At 50.1% G+C, this 17,027-nt stretch overlaps 1 protein-coding gene and 1 non-coding gene across 2 annotated transcripts in view; one reads left to right on the top strand and one right to left on the bottom strand.

Annotated features, from left to right (window-relative positions):
* Positions 1-392: 392 nt before the first annotated feature.
* TRNAS-GGA lies at positions 393-464 on the bottom strand. The gene has a single exon. It is a non-coding gene; the product is annotated as a tRNA-Ser (tRNA).
* A 3,855-nt stretch (positions 465-4,319) lies between these two features.
* LOC107116084 (Golgi integral membrane protein 4-like) overlaps positions 4,320-17,027 on the top strand; it is a gene marked incomplete at its 3' end in the record, with an annotated part of 47,462 nt that continues 34,754 nt past the window's right edge. The window contains exons 1-2 of the mRNA XM_015417946.1: positions 4,320-4,520; positions 4,779-5,373. Of these exons, the coding sequence (XP_015273432.1) occupies positions 5,187-5,373 (187 nt within the window). The remainder of the gene's footprint in view (positions 4,521-4,778; positions 5,374-17,027) is intronic.

Genomic DNA, 17,027 nt, shown 5'->3' with positions numbered 1-17,027 from the left:
CTTAAGTCCAACCCCCCCCCCCCCCCAAACGGTGATTTCATTGGCGGGCTCAGGACAGCTAACAAACATACATATAAATGTATACCTTAAAACTCCAAGATGTGCTAAAAACAAAGCTAGGTTAAGATTACAGTATAAAACCATAGTTACTCCAGCACATAACCTGGTCCTTTTAACTGGAGATGCCGTGGATTGAACCTGGAACCGTCTGCATGCCAAGCAGAGGCTCTACCACTGAACCAGTCTTTTCCCAACACTAACACATGAAGCTTGCCTTATACCGAGAAAGACCACTGGATTACCAAAGTCAGTGTTGTCTACTCAGACCGGCAGCAGCTCTCCGGGGTCTCAGACTGAGGTCTTTCACATCACCTACTGCCCGATCCTTTAACCAGAGATGCCGGGGATTGAACCTGGGACCTTCCGCATTCCAAGCAGATGCTCTACCACTGAGCCACAGCCCTTGGTAGTAGATGATGCGAAATACCTCAGCCTGAGACCCTGAAGAGCCGGTAGTAGATGATGCAAAATACCTCAGCCTCAGATCCTGAAGAGCCGCTGCCAGTCCGAGTAGACAATACTGACTTAGACGGACCAAGGTTCTGATTCAGTATACAGCAGCTTCATGTGTTCACCGTCCGTCATTCCCTTTTTGTGAATTTCCAGACCACGTGGCTGTTGAAAACAGGATGTCGGACAGGCCCAGTGGACTTTCGGCCTGACAGTGCGAGGAAATTTAATCTCATGCACAAGGTTTGATTTCAGCCGCACGCCAAAGCAGAGTAGTAAGTCTTATTTTCACGTTCTAGAGAAATCCAGGCGCTTCTTTCAGCTGCTGTTTGCCGTGACAGCTACGGCTGGAACCTCCATGTCCAGAGGCAGTATAGCTCTGCGTACCAGATGCTCCGAACAAACACCGGGAAACGGCCGCCCCCTTCCCGCCCTGTTAAAGAGCTTCTGAGAGACATTTGGCCGTCCCACTGTTGGAAACAGGAAGCTGGACGAGAAGGCCCGGCAGTTGCGGGGTCTCTGAGGAATTCTTGGGAAAGAGCGCAGGCAAAACAGCGGTAAGTGTCCTCTGCAGGTCCATTAAGTGGAGTGGCCCAGCATGGAAGAAGCGTCCGTCTCCCAAGGCCTCTTCCATCTTCCAGTCCTGATGGAACTGGAAATGCAGCCAGGCAATAAACATGCCAGCGAAAACTGGCCACATCATCATTCTGAAATATTGATCCCGCTCGCTTGCAGAGGCCGGTGTTCCATCGATTGCACAGCGAAGTAACTTTGCATTTTGCAAAGAGCGGGGCCGGACAAAGAGACGCGAACTGAAGTGCTGGGGGGGGGGGCTTCAAAGGTATCGGGCATGTTCCTGTCCCCAGAACTGGGCAGAATCATAATGTGATTACAGAGACGTGTCCTATGTTCCCTCTAAGCTGAGTGAGTGTGAGCTAGCTCACAGTTTTTTAGCCTCCAGCTCACACATTTTTGTCTTAGCTCGGGAAGGAGGGCTCCAGAGCAAACTCATTTATGCAGCGGCCAGATTGCTCGCTCACAACCTTAATGCCAGGAGCTCACAAAGTAGAATTTTTGCTCACATAAGAGAAGCCAATGTTGGATCAAGCCAATGGCCCATCCAGTCCAACACTCTGTCACACAGTGGCCAAAAATACCAGGGGCCATCAGGAGGTCCACCAGTGGGGCCAGGACACTAGAAGCCCTCCCAATGTTGACACCCCCCCCAAGGACCAAGAATATCTATACTTTGTAGCTAATAGCCACTGATGGACTTCTGCTCCATATGCTTATCTAATTCCCTCTTGAAGCCGTCCATGCTTGTAGCTGCCACCACCTCCTGTGGCAGTGAATTCCATGTGTTACACAAGACTCCACAGCTTAGATTCCATGGAGTCACAAGACTCCACAGCTTAGAGGGAGCATTATGTCCCACAATAGTTACAACCAGGAAGTCCCTGGGTCAAAAATGCTAGTTTTCTAAGTGCAGGGGATTTTAAATGGGGGGCAGGGGCGGCATAGAGGAACGTTTTATCCATGGTCTTCGAGAAAGGTAAGCTAGAGCTCCTCTCGATGACATGCTAGTGTCATAGTTTGGGATTATCCTTTGAGCAGGAGACTATTTGATCCTATGTGTTCCCAGCTCTCAAGCCAAAGTGGCATACAGGTTAACTACCTCTGTGAGGGCCAAACTGAATCACAGTTCTAACCTTGATGGGATGTTGCCAGCCTCCAGGTGGGGCCTGGAGATCTGGAATTGGAACAGATCTCCAGACACAGAGGTCAGTTCCCCTGGAGAAAATGGCTGCTTTGGAGGGCGGGCTCTATACCATTGTCCCCTCACCAAAGCCCTCCCTCCCCCCCCAGGCTCGACACCCCCCAAAAAAATATCCTGGCATTTACCAACACTACCTCAGAAGAGAACCAGTTTGGTGTAGTGGTTAAGTGCGCGAACTCTAATCTGGGAGAACCGGGTTTGATTCCCCACTCCTCCACTCGCAGCTCCTGGATGACCTTGGGCAAGCCATCGTTCTTTCAGAGCGGAGCTGTTCTCTCAGCTCAAGAGCAGTCCTCGAAAGAGCTCTCTCAGCCCCACCTACTTCACAGGGTGTCTGTGGTGGGAAGGGGAGGGGAAAGGAGATTGGGAGCCGCTCTGAGACTCCTTCGGGTAGTGAAGGGCGGGGTAGAAATCCAATCTCTTCGTCTTCTTCTTCAATGTGTAATTTGTCCCACAGCTGATATGGTGTGGGGTCACAGCACTGGGAAATCGTCTCCCGGGCTGCTTTAAGCACCAGCTGGAGGGGGAATAGCAGCCCACTCTGTATAATTCGGTTGGACATGTAGACATCAAGGTTAGATCTTGCAGGCTACAGAGCATGATCTATTGACCTGGCCGTGAGAGCCGAGTGGAACCTCCATCTGCAAAGGCAGTATATCTCTGACTGTGTGTGTATATAAAGTGCTGTCCAGGCACAGCTGATTTATGGCGACCCCTAGTGGGGTTTTCAAGGCACGACATGTCCAGAGGGGGTTGGCCATTGCCTGCCCCTGCGTAGCAACCCTGGTATTCCTTGGTGGTCTTCCATCCAAATACTAACCAGGGCCGACTCTGGAGGAGGAGGAGGAGATTGGATTTATACCCCGCCCTTCACTACTCAGAGGAGTCTCCAAGCGGCTTACAAACCCCTTCCCCTCCCCACAACAGACACGCTGGGAGACAGGTGGGGCTGAGAGAGCTCTGACAGAAACTACCTTTTCAAGGACAACTCTGACAGAACTATGGCTTGCCCAAGGTCATCCAGCAGCTGCAAGTGGAGGAGTGGGGAATCAAACCTGGTTCTCCCAGATTAGAGTCCGCGCACTTAACCACTACACCTAACTGGCTCTGCTTAGCTTCCCAGATCTAAGGAGACTGGGCTAGCCAAGGCCATCTAGGTCAGAGCATATCTCTGAATTCCATGGGCAAAAAAAGCACAAAACAAAACCCCGGGGCAGGGCTCTTTCTTTCCCGAGCTCTGTGCGTAGCTTTCTGCAAGAGGCTAGGTAAAGGTTTCCCTTGCTCGAAAGCCAGTCAGTCGGATCCAACTCTAGGGCTGCGGTGCTCATCCCCGTTTCCGAGCCGAAGAACCAGTGCTGTCCGAAGACCGTTTGCGTGGTCATGTGGCCAGCATGACTAGACGCCAGGGCGCACGGAACGCTGTTGCTTTCGAACTGCCCGGTTGGCAGGAGCTGGGGCCAGAGACGGCAGCTCACTCTATCACGCGGCACTCAGGTCCGTCTCGAACCACTTAACCGCTGAGCCACCGCAGCCCACAAGAGGCTACAGAGGACTAAACACATCCCTGGCGGACGGGGTGGTCTCCCAGCGGCCATTAGCTCTGCTTGCCAAGAGTGGAGCCTCCAGGTTCAGAAGCAGTCTACCTTTAAAGGCGGCCCAGCCCACTGCCGGAAACGCAGAAAGGAACGCGGAGCTCCTGGATTCGAGCCAGCAGAGCCTAGCCGCCTTTACTCAGAAGTAAGTCCCACTGTGTTCAAGGGGTGGGGGGAGGGAGAGAGAGAGAGAGAAACCGGCTCCTCGTCGAAGCTGGCAGCCCAACCTGGGCAAGTCTCCTCGCGAGGAAGCCCCGCCGCGCCCAGCCACCACCCCCAGCCGGAGCCTCTCCGCCGCCTCTCGCTTCCCTCTCCATTTGCACGACTAATTAATTTTCGATCCCGGCGAGGTCCCTCCCCCTCCCCCCCTCCCGTCCGACGTCCAGCCCCTTTCCTCTGATGCTCCCACCGCCACCCCTTTCCTTCCTAGTTCAGCTCCGCCCAGCTCCGCATCCTTCTTCGACTAAGCTCGCTCCGAATCGCAAAAGAAACTGTTCCTCTCCTTCTCTGGCGCCCTCCCCCCCCTCCTTTTCGAGCCGTTCCTGCCATCCCCTGTCCTTAAAAATCAATAAGTAAGGAAAGGACGTCCGTTCTGCTGCAGCGTACAAGGTCTTCTGGTCAATTTCCCGGTCAGTTTCCTGGTCAGTTTCATGGCTCCCTTGGGGGGGGAACCTCCCCCCCCACCGTGTTTCTTTTCCCTTGCAAGTTTGAGGGAAGGGAGGCGGGGCAAGGAGGAATGAGCTCCCAGTTGCTTTATTACTATTATTTGCCCCTGTTTCGGGTGGGGGAGAGAAAGTTACTTAAGACACAGGGACTTCCTCCGCATGCTTTGGAACGCCAACAACTTTTATTGCATGGATGTGTCTTTTTTAAAAAAAATCACCGTTTCTTCTTTGCAGCACCGGAGAAACGAAGCTTTAAAGGAAAAAGTTTTCTCCTTCCTGCTTCACCTACCTGGCGACGAAGGAGAAGAAAAAGACCGAGGAAGATAGCCAAGATCTTCCGGTAGGAAGCGGGGAGATCTGGATCCTTCCCCGCCCTCCCCTTCTTCTTTTAAAGAAAGCTCTGAATGTTTCTGGCCGAACACACCTTTTTAAAATGAAGAGATGACGGATCCCTCCCCCCTGCACCCTTTCACTGTAGACGGGCTATGAAGGCTGACAAGCTGCTTTGGACCAGAAGAACCCTCGGCCCAGGAGAATTTGGAGAAGACTGGCAGAGAGGGCTAGACGCTGTCAGTTTGGGACCAGATGCTCTAGCCGCCGAGGAGAGGTCCGGTTGATCTCGAGGCCGGAGGGACCCTGGCCATGGGGACTGGGCTGTGCACCAGGAGGCAGAAGGGTCTTCTGCAAACTGGGTTTTGCCTGGTGGCCCTCGCCTGCTTGGCCTCCGGAGTGTTTCTGTACAACCACCTACAGGAGAAGGTGAAGGCGGAGGAGGCTTTGGCGTTGAAATACAAGCAGCAACAAGAGGCACTTTCCGCTCAGCTGCAGGGTAAGTCTCTCTCTCGAGTCCACCGGCCTAGCTGTTGTGTTTCTGCTTGGGGGCTTCTCCCCAGATACCACCTTAGTGAAACAAGAGCGGCTCTTGCTAAATCGGACCCGGGTTTCTCTGGCGTCTGGTTAGGAAGGTCGTGTTGTGCTCTGTCGCGTCCCTAACCGCACATGGACACGAAGGCAGACAGAGGTACAAACTGCCTTGCTGGGTCATACTGAGGGTCTGCTGAGGCCAGCCATCCTGCTATCTGGGGTCCCGATACCCACAAGGAAGCTGGGGTGGTGATGATGTTCTCACCTGTTGTTTCTCCCCAATTCTGGCATTCCAGGTATGCGGTCTCTGTGTGTGGATGTTCAGTTCTGCGCCTCACCTTCGCTAGATCTCTCCTAAAAGAACCTCTCCATCTCTCTCTCTCGCTCTCTGGCTAAAAGTCATTGTTGTAATTTTTGAATTGTTACTTCCAGTTGTTGCTCACCAGCTATGTGGGGTGACCCTGCACTTCCGCATGGGGAGAGTGGGAGGGAAATTGCCTTCTCCACACACTTTTCATCATTTTCAGAAGCCTCTGTCATGCCCTGTTTCCCCCCCCCCACACACACACACACGTGCAACTGTACTTTCTTTTTGCATTAAAATGCTCCACGGTCTTCAGCCTTCCTGTACACAAATGAAGCTGCCTTCTACTGAACCAGACCCTTGGTCCATCAAGGTCAGTATTGTCTCCTAGCCAGGGGTCATTTTGTAGAAAAAGAGGTTCTGGAGCTCATTAGCATAACTTATTTGCATATGCCACACCCCCTGACATCACCGGAAATGTATCAGAAGGCAACACCCACCGCTCAGGCTCCACTGGACTGTTTTGGATTGCTAGTTATTGGGGGCGGGGGGGACATGCAGATCTGTCCTCGCAGAGGAGGGAGAGCTTGTACCTGAATAAAACTCGGTCTTAAAGGTGCCACTGGAATATTTTGGACCAGGGGGCCAGAGGGAGCTCTGCAATTTACCTGGCTGCTTTTTGCTCTGACTGAGGGCTGCTGGGAGCAGGAGGTGGGGCTTGTTACATGTGCCCGCCCCCTGGGCTCTTTACTGCCGGAGCTGCGCTCCTGCAGGAAATGACCCCTGCTCCTAGCCCTGATCTGGATAGCCCAGGATAGCCCGATCCTGTAATATCTCGGAAGCTAAGCACGGTCATCCCTGGCTAGTATTTGGAAGGGTGGCCTCCAAGGAACACCAGGGTTGTGACACAGAGGCAGGCAGTGGCAAAACCACCTCTAAAACATCTCTTGCCTTGAAAACAACTCTAGCTCGCCTCCTAGTGGTGCATAATGCTAAAGGGCTAGAACTTCTGGCTGCCAGACTATCTTAGGATCTCCTGGCTATTCTACACACAATGCCATGTGATCATAATTATTGGTAGTATTGTCTACCCAGACTGGCAGCAGCTCTCCTCGGTCTCAGGCAGAGGTCTTTTGGAGTAGCGGTTAAGTGCGCAGACTCTAATCTGGGAGAACCGGGTTTGACTCCCCGCTCCTCCACTCGCAGCTGCTGGATGACCTTGGGCAAGCCATAGTTCTGTCAGAGCTGTTCTTGAAAAAGAGCAGTTTCTGTCAGAGCTCTCTCAGCACCTCACAGGGTGTCTGTTGTGGAGAGGGGAAGGGAAAGGAGTTTGTAAGCCGCTCTGAGACTCCGAGTGAAGGGCGGGGTATAAATCCAATCTCCTCCTCCTCCCACATCAACTACTACCTGATCCTTCTAACTGGAGATGCTGGGGATTGAACCTGGGACCTTCTGCATGCCACAGGAAAGGAATGTAAGTCATGGGTGGAACACTAGCTCTGCACTCTGCACGCAGAAAGTACAATGCCTAGGTTTTGTTCTTTAAAATCTCAGGTACCAAGGCCAGGAGAGATCCTGCGTTATGGACTCTGTATCAGGTGGCTTTTTGAAAGGGCCGGTGGCTCAGTGGCAAAGCATCCACTCAGCACCCAGAAGGTTCCAAGTTCAAGTCCTGAGCATCTCCAGTTGACGGGATCTCCTGCAGCAGAGCTAGTGGTGACTTGAAAGGCTGCTGCTGGCCTGGGTTGACAACAACCGGGAAGCCGGCCTGGAGGTCAGACTCTGAATAAGGCAACTTCATAAGTAAAGAGCTGATGGCCAACGAGGATGAGTGAGTTTGTGATCTGGGAAGTTCAACTCTCTACTCTCAGAAACCCACCTCAGCTGCCCTTCCACCACCTACAATATGGGGATAACAGTATTTGGCTTACCTAACAGGTAAGAATACTCTATGTGAGACAGTTAGGTGTAGTGGCTAGGAGCGCGCACTCTAATCTGGGAGAACCGGGTTTGATTCCCCACTCCTTTACATGCAGCTGCTGGTGTGACCTTGGGTCAGTCACAAGTTCTTTCACAGCTGTTCTCTCACAAGCAGTTTTCAAAAGAGCTCTCTCAGCCCCACCTGCCTCACAGGGTGTCTGTTGTGGGGAGGGGAAGAGAAAGGAGACTGTAAGGCGCTCTGAGACTCCTTTCGGTAGTGAAGGGCGGGGTATAAATCCAGTCTTCTCCTCTTCCTCCTCCTTCTCCCTTTTCTTGACATAGAAAGTGCAACATACAAGCGCTTAGTATGACCTTAAGTTCTCCTGGAGCATTCTAGTTGCCTTTTCCCTCTACCTTTTCCAGTTCAGTTTGACAGTGAGCTGACCAGCAGTGCAATCCTGTACAGAGTAACTCCAGTCTAAACCTATCGGTTTCAATAGACTGGAGTAACTCTGCATAGGACTGCACTGTCTGAATTGGGCACGAAGCAACCCTTTAGAGTACGGGGTGCTTCTCTCCATATTTAAATCATGCTTTTCTTCCGAGGAGCGTAGGGCAGCAAGCCCAGCTCTCCTCTGCCTTGTTTTATCCCTACAATAACCCTGGGAACAGCCCCGTAGCTAGGGAATTTTGGGGGAGGGGGCCTCGGAGGGGGCATCTAATTAAATCAAAGGACAATGCAGGTGACGTGTTGGGGCACTTTGGGGGCAGCCCAGGAAGGAGGGGGCCCAGAAGAAAGACTAGGGGGCCAGGCCCCGTGGGCCCCACGTTCACTACGGGCCAGCCTGGGAGGGTAATTCCAGGTGGTCGGCCATGTTGGTCTGAAGCCGTAGAACAAATGTAGACTCCAGTGGCACCTTTAAGACCAACAAAGGTTTATTTTGCACGGCCCACTTTTTCAAATACGTTGGCATGGAAGGTAGAGTTCAAACTTATAAACAGAGGCTGAGCAGCAAATTTAAATGTCACATGATGAAGACGTTTTAAGATATGCAACGACAAAAGTAAATAACAAGCTAAGGTTGTCAGGTCAACAGTTTTTTGATTTAATGAAGGGGGGGAAAGGCCAGCTAAGTAACAAATATGTCAAAATAGGGGACGGATGTGTAAAGGCATCTTTTCTAATTGTGGGAAGTCAACTGAGACTCTCCATTCATCTCCTCTCAGGCGTGGAGGTAACGTAGCGGCATTTCTTTCTTTCTTTTTTGCGGTGGGTGCCGCGGTATGTCAGCAAAACATTCCAAAGTCGTAATGGGTACAAAGTCCAAAGATCAGTTGTAATTCCGGGAGATTTCCCTGCCCCATCTGGGGGGGGGGAGTGTAACCCCAAGGAACAGGGTTGTCAATCTCCAGGTGATAGAAGCCAAAAATGAGAGCTCACGGGAGGAAGTGGAAATCCAAAAACAACATCCGTGACAAAAATAAGAAAGAGTCAATAACGATATGTTTGCAAAATCATTTGATTCTGTAGAAAATTATCTTCTGTTATCGCTCACATGCAACGAAGCCTGCGCTATGTAAACAATTCGTTTCACAATAACGGCTTTATCTGAGCGTGTAGCAATCACAGTTCTTATCGATTTCTACTTATCAACCCTTAAAGGAGACATTCCATGTGGATTCTCTAATAACAGAACCCGGGGGCGGAATGCCGCGGACTCCACCTTCCAAAGTGGCCGTGTTCTCTAGGTGAACTGGTCTCTGTCACTTGGAGCTCAGTTGTAATCCCAGAAGATCTCCAGCCTCCACCTGGAGATTGGCAACCTTGATTATACCCATTGCAGTCCCTCCTCAAACCTTGGCCTCCTCGGGCTCCACCCCAAAATCTCCAGGAATTTCCCAACTGGGAGCTGTCAACTGGCAAGGGACCTTGATTCCAGCTAAGAGAGGAAGTAGTTGCAGGGCCCTGGGTTATTTATACTCCCCACCAGTGTTCCCATACTCCCTACCAGTGTTCCCTCTGAGCTGAGTTAGTGTGAGCTTGCTCACAGTTTTTTAGCCTCCACCTCACACATTTTTGCCTTCGCTCAGGAAGGAGAGCTCCAGAGCAAACTAACTGATGCAGGAGCCAAATCACTCGCTCACAACTTGAATGCCAGCAGCTCACAAAGTAGAATTTTTGCTCACAAGACTCCACAGCTTAGAGGGAGCCTTGCACCCCTCACCTGGTATTTGAGATTTGCCTCAGCTCCCCGTCCCCAGCGAGAAAGGGACGGTGAATCCAGCAAGCAGAACGGATCTGCCGTTCCGGCCTGGCTGCAGACATTTGCTAAATCAAGGCACCTGGGCGATGCTTTTTGAGAGGATGTTTCCTCTGGAGGGCCCACCCCTGGGACCGAGAAGGAAACAGCTTTCTGCTGGGCAGCCTGTCAGGCGTGACTCTGGGAAACGCTGGACTGAGAAACTGGCCACCGAAGTGGTTCAACACTGCAGGAGTCACAAACGGGTTTGGTTTCCATTAGCTGCCTCTCCCAACCCCCCCACCGCCTGCCACACGCACACTTTCTGACTTCACAGACTTGGCGTACTCCGTCAGAGGCCGCCAAACCGAGGGAGAGAAGAGGAGAGTGCCCCTTTTCCCTCTCTGTTCTGGGCCAAGGATGGCTAGCTGACAAGCTGTCATCTGGACCCGGCAGTAAGTTTGACTGTCGTTTTGGCCAGATGGAAAAGGAGACCAGGTTTCAAACTGGGCGGCGGGGGAGGGGGGGGAGAACCTGACGGCTCACAATTTAATCCTGCCTCACTGGTTTGCATTTCGGAAGCGGTGATATGTATGCAGGGGTAATTTTGTAGAAAAAGAGGTGCAGAAGCTCATTAGCATAACTTATTAGCATAATTTATTTGTGTATGCCACACCCCCTGACATCACCAGAAGTGTGTCTGAAAGCAGCACCCACTGCTCAGGCTCCACTAGACTAGTTTGGATTGCTAGCTATTGGGGGGGGGGGGGGGCAGGCGGTGCTGACCTGAGGAGGGAGAGCTTATACCTGAATAAAACTTGGTCTTAAAGGTGCCACTGGACTGTTTTGGGCCGGGGGCCCAGGGGGCTCTGCAACTTACTTGGCTGCTTCTTGCTCTGACTGAGGGCTGCTGAGAACGGGGTGGGGCTTGTTGCATGTGCCCACCCCTTGGGCTCTTTACTGCCGGAGCTCTGCTCCTGTGCGCTCATGCAGGAAATGACCCCTGTATGTATGTACCCCGCTACCTGGATAGCTGAGGCTAGCATGGTCTTACCAGACCTCAGAAGCTAAGCACGGTCAACCCTGGCTCGTATTTGTCTGGGAGACCTCCAAGGAATACCAGGGTCGTGACGCAGAGGCAGGCAATGGTAAACCATCTCTGAACATCCCTTGACTTGAAAATGCCACGGGGTCGCCATAAGCGAGTTGTGACTTGACGGCGCATTGCGCCACCCATCTGTACCCCTGAAGCTGCCTTATACTAAAATGGAGCTCCACTTTTGCCCCGCTGGCAGAAGCTCACCTGGATATGGGACCAAAACCGATCTCGCCCAGCCCGGTTACTTAACCCGAGCGCCTTTTAATGGAAAACGTTGTGGGCTATACTTGTAGCATTGGTAACCTGCCCTTTTCCCCCTCCGGGAAACTGATCCCTGTTAAGTCTGGATCCCAGTTGTAATTCCAAGAGTTCATAGAATCGTAGAGTTGGAAGGGACCTCCAGGGTCATCTAGTCCAACCCTTTGCACAATGCAGGGAATTCATAAATACCTCCACACACACACACCCGGTGACCGCTGTTCCACGCCCAGAAGATGACAAAATACCCTCTAGGGTCCCTGGCCAAACTGGCCTGGAGAAAAATTGCTTCCTGATCTGGAAGGCCCCACCTGGAGCTTGGCAACCATAAGGAGCATCCACTTTCTCCCGGGGAACTGATCCCTGGAGATGAGCTGTAATTCAGGGGGATCCCCAGGTCCTACCTGGAGACTGGCATCCCTACTGTATTGCTTTTCAAGAAACAACAACGAAGAAGAAGAGATTGGATTTATACGCCGCCCTTCACTCGGAGTCTCAGAGTGGGTTTACAAACTCCCTTTCCTTCCCCTCCCCACAACAGACGCCCCACAACAGACACTCTTGAGAGAACAGCTCTGAGAGAACTTGTGACGGACCTACGGTCACCCAGCGGGCTGCATGTGGAGAAGTGGGGAATCAAACCCGGTTCTCCCAGATTAGAGTCCACGCATGCACTTAACCACTGGCTCTCAATGGAGGCATTGAGGAATGCAAATTTGTATCCTGAGTTCTTTCGCCAATTCTCTGCTTGTGGGACCTCCAGACGGGGAGGAGGAGGATCTTTGGCACATTCATGTCCCACTTCATGTAGATTGGGGCCCCAGCAGGCCCTTTCCTAGTTCCTACGGAAACCGTCAGCTTGCCAGCTGGTGCCTGCGAGGGGCCTGTGATCCCTCAGTGGCAAATGGTGTATTCTCCGTTATGAAAAGCTGCCTCTTTTGAAGCTAACGTCTCAGATCTCCTCAGGGTGCGAGGGCACGCAGCGAGCTTTCCCTCTCTGCCTCACCGCCCTCCTCGATCCGAAACAGCGGGTTCCCTTATTCCTGAGCGGCGAGAGGCCGCCTTGCTTGAATACAACCCGTACCTATTTTTGACTGTCATGTGTTGGAAGGATACGTGATACGATCCCACTGGGGCCTCAGTGCAACAAGCAGGTGTTTAAAGAAGCTCTCCTTCCTCCAGTGGCCTCCCACCCCCGTCTCCCAGGTTTCTAGGACATTTCGTGGGATTTTCCGTTTACAGTGGTTGCTTTTTAAAAAAATAAAATCACAAGTAGTCTAGTATAGTGGGCAAAACATTGGGTTATGACTGGGGGAACCTGGGTTTCAGTGTCCACTTGACCATCTAGCAATCTAACCCTGTCTGTGGCTATAAGTACAGTCCTACTATATAATTTCTGCATCGTCCAATGTGTTAATTAGTTTTGCCAACCTCCAGGTGGGTAGTACAAAACTCGACAGTCACAGTGTTAGGAGGATACAGAAAATATATGACATGGTGTGTATAACAGATGTATGCTTAAGGTAGCAAGTGAGATCTTTTAATAATTGTAATATAAAGAATGATTTGATTAAGCAATATGAGAAATTGTATCAATGAAAAAAGACCGGAAACAAAGATTTAAGATGGAAACGGTTTTGTGACGGCTATTATATAAGCCTGATGGAAAATTTTTCCTGTATGTCTTATTCCATTCCACTGTCCCTCCCCTTCATAAATGTCTTATATAGTCGGGAAAATCAAATAAAAATTTATAATTAAAAAAGTAATTATAATATAAAGGTAAAGGTAAAGGTTCCCTTGCTCAAAAGCCAGTCGAATCCGACTCTAGGGTTGCGATGCTAATCTCCGACCACCGACCTTCCACAGCCTGCAGTTCAGCGTCTTAACCACTTGAGCCACCGCAGCTCCTAATTATAATATAAATAAGGATAAATAAGGATGAAACTCTACTGGTGTATTAATATTTTTGTTTGTCTCCATTCCAGTGGGGCCCTAGGAAAATGCTGCTAGTTTAAGAACTTTGTACTCACAAAGAGAATTTATTGCGCCTGGTATAATGTCCTTGAAAAAGACTGTATTCCATACCGGTAAAATACTAGAGTCCCCCGGGGATAACTGACTGTGAAACTGACAAGGTGCTCTTTGGATGTTTGAGCATAGCATAAACCTGCACGTTGATGTATTGTTTGGGTGAACCTATGTTTGGTAATACTTGACACCAATATTTATATAACAGTACAGAAATTTTTTAAAAAGAAAAATGAAAAGCACCAAATAGATCTACCTTAAGCATGCATCTGTTATACACAGTGTCATATATTATCCCATAACCTCCAGAGCTCCTGGAATTACAACTGATCTCCAGTTCCCCTGGAGAAAATGGTTGCTTTGGAGGGTGGACTCCACTGATGCCACCATCTCTCTCCTGAACGTCCTGGGACAGCACTATGGTATTAAACCCTGCTGAGTTTAATACTATGGTATTAAACTCTAGCATTAAAGGAGCCCCTTGCCGTCTTGGTGGTTCTTTTGCGAGTGAAAGGTTTCACGTTTGCATGCTTGGTGTGGTACCCAGCTCAGGGATTCTGGCCGAGTGCCTCTTCCGGGAATTATGGTCCAAATGCCTGCCTGGCTACTTCAGCCGGCTACAGTTCCTAGAACAGAACGACAGAGCAATTGAGAGGCCCAAACACACACACACACCCCCGATCATCTGAGTATAATGGGAAAACCTGGATGATTTACTATCCCTCCGTGGTTGTTTCACAAGTGTGCAACTGGATTGCGTTTTGTGCAACAGGAGAAAAAAGGAGGGGGGGGGAGTTTTTGTGCCGTTTCGGCCACATGGGTTTGGAACACAGAGCTGGGCTCCTAGGGATGCCAGCTTCCAGGTGGGACCTGGGGATCCCCCAGAATTACAGCTCATGGCCGGCCTACAGAGATTAGTTCCCGTGGAAAAAATGGATGCTTTGGAAGTTGGACTCCGTAATGTCCCCTTATGGCGGTGGGTTCCCAGGTTAGAGTCCTCACTCGGGCACCCGTTTTCAGGTCCATACAGCAGAGACAAGCTGGCTCAAAACATCAGCCCTTTATTTGCAAGGGGACAACTCTCACCTCCAGCAACTGCAGCTAGCACACAGAACTGGGAAGAAGAAGAAGAAGAGATTGGATTTATACCCCGCACTTTGCTACCCAAAGGTGTCTCAGAGTGGTTTACGGACTCCTTTCCCTTCCCCTCCCCACAACAGACACCCTGTGAGGTAGGTGGGGCTGAGAGAACTCTGACAGAAACTGCTCTTTTTCAAGGACAGCTCTTATCAGAACTACGGCTTGCCCGAGGTCATCCAGCCAGGTGCAAGTGGAGGAGTGGGGAATCAAACCCGGTTCTCCCAGATTAGAGTCCGCGCACTTAACCACGACACCAAACTGGAAGGGAAACAAGAGCTCCACCCGATAGGACCAAACTAAATCACACAGATATTGGGGGGGAGTAGACTGTTCCATTACATATATACAATATACCACAGACTGTATGTTTGGTGTAGTGGTTAAGTGCGTGGACCAAGTTTTATTAAGGCACAAGCTCTCCCTCCTCTGCGAGGACAGATCTGCATGTCCCCCCCCCCCAATAGCCAGCAATCCAAAACAGTCCAGTGGAGCCTGAGCGGTGAGTGTTGCCTTCTGACACACTTCCGGTGATGTCAGGGGGTGTGGCATATGCTAATGAGTTATGCTAATGAGCTCCTGCACCTCTTTTTCTGAAATGACCAGCAGGCCCTTTCCTAGTTCCTACGGAAACTGTCAGCTTGCCAGCTGGTGCCTGCAAGGGGCCTGTGATCCCTCAGTGGCAAATGGTGTATTCTCCGTTATGAAAAGCTGCCTCTTTTGAAGCTAACGTCTCAGATCTCCTCGATCCGAAACAGCGGGTTCCCTTATTCCTGAGCGGCGAGAGGCCGCCTTGCTTGAATACAACCCGTACCTATTTTTGACTGTCATGTGTTGGAAGGATACGTGATACGATCCCACTGGGGCCTCAGTGCAACAAGCAGATGTTTAAAGAAGCTCTCCTTCCTCCAGTGGCCTCCCACCCCCGTCTCCCAGGTTTCTAGGACATTTCGTGGGATTTTCCGTTTACAGTGGTTGCTTTTTAAAAAAATAAAATCACAAGTAGTCTAGTATAGCGGGCAAAACATTGGGTTATGACTGGGGGAACCTGGGTTTCAGTGTCCACTTGACCATCTAGCAATCTAACCCTGTCTGTGGCTATAAGTACAGTCCTACTATATAATTTCTGCATCGTCCAATGTGTTAATTAGTTTTGCCAACCTCCAGGTGGGTAGTACAAAACTCGACAGTCACAGTGTTAGGAGGATACAGAAAATATATGACATGGTGTGTATAACAGATGTATGCTTAAGGTAGCAAGTGAGATCTTTTAATAATTGTAATATAAAGAATGATTTGATTAAGCAATAGTAGAAATTGTATCAATGAAAAAAGACTGGAAACAAAGGTTTAAGATGGAAACGGTTTTGTGACGGCTATTATATAAGCCTGATGGAAAATTTTTCCTGTATGTCTTATTCCATTCCACTGTCCCTCCCCTTCATAAATGTCTTATATAGTAGGGAAAATCAAATAAAAATTTATAATTAAAAAAGTAATTATAATATAAAGGTAAAGGTAAAGGTTCCCTTGCTCAAAAGCCAGTCGAATCTGACTCTAGGGTTGCGGTGCTCATCTCCGTTTCAAAGCCGAAGAGCCAGCGCTGTCCGAAGACGTTTCCGTGGTCATGTGGCCGGCACGACTAGACACCAAGGCGCACGGAACGCTGTTACCTTCCCACCGAAGGGGTACCTATTTATCTACTTGCAATTTCTTGCTTTTGGACTGCTAGGTTGGCAGGAGCTGGAACTAGAGACGGGAGCTCACTCCGTCATGCGGCACACTCGGGTCTTGAACTGCTGAACGACCGACCTTCCACAGCCTGCAGTTCAGCGTCTTAACCACTTGAGCCACCGCAGCTCCTAATTATAATATAAATAAGGATAAATAAGGATGAAACTCTACTGGTGTATTAATATTTTTGTTTGTCTCCGTTCCAGTGGGGCCCTAGAAAAATGCTGCTATTTTAAGAGCTTTAGTCTCACAAAGAGAATTTATTGCGTCTCGTATAATGTCCTTGAAAAGACTATTCCATACTGGTAAAATACTAGAGTCCCCCGGGGATTACTGACTGTGTAACTGACAAGGTGCTCTTTGGATGTTTGAGCATAGTATAAACCTGCACTTTGGTGTATTGTTTGGGTGAAGCTATGTTTGGTAACACTTGACACCAATATTTATATAATAGTACAGAAAATTTTAAAAAAGAAAAATGAAAAGCACCCAATAGATCTACCTTAAGCATACATCTGTTATGCACAGTGTCATATATTTTCCCATAACCTCCAGATCTCCTGGAATTACAACTGATCTCCAGTTCCCCTGGAGAAAATGGTTGCTTTGGAGGGTGGACTCCACTGATGCCACCATCTCTCTCCTGAACGTCCCGGGACAGCACTATGGTATTAAACCCTGCTGAGGTCCCTCATATCTCCAGGTGCCACCTGGAGGTTGGCAACTAGCATTAAAGGAGCCCCTTGCTGTCTTGGTGGTTCTTTTGCGAGTGAAAGGTTTCACGTTTGCATGCTTGGTGTGGTACCCAGCTCAGGGATTCTGGCCGAGTGCCTCTTCCGGGAATTATGGTCCAAATGCCTGCCTGGCTACTTCAGCCGGCTACAGTTCCTAGAACA

Source organism: Gekko japonicus, unplaced genomic scaffold (assembly GCF_001447785.1).
Source record: "Gekko japonicus isolate JY-2015 unplaced genomic scaffold, Gekko_japonicus_V1.1 scaffold893, whole genome shotgun sequence".
Taxonomy (NCBI): Eukaryota; Metazoa; Chordata; class Lepidosauria; order Squamata; family Gekkonidae; genus Gekko; species Gekko japonicus.
Note: the sequence above shows the minus strand (reverse complement) of the source record. Positions and strands in the feature narration are given on the sequence as shown.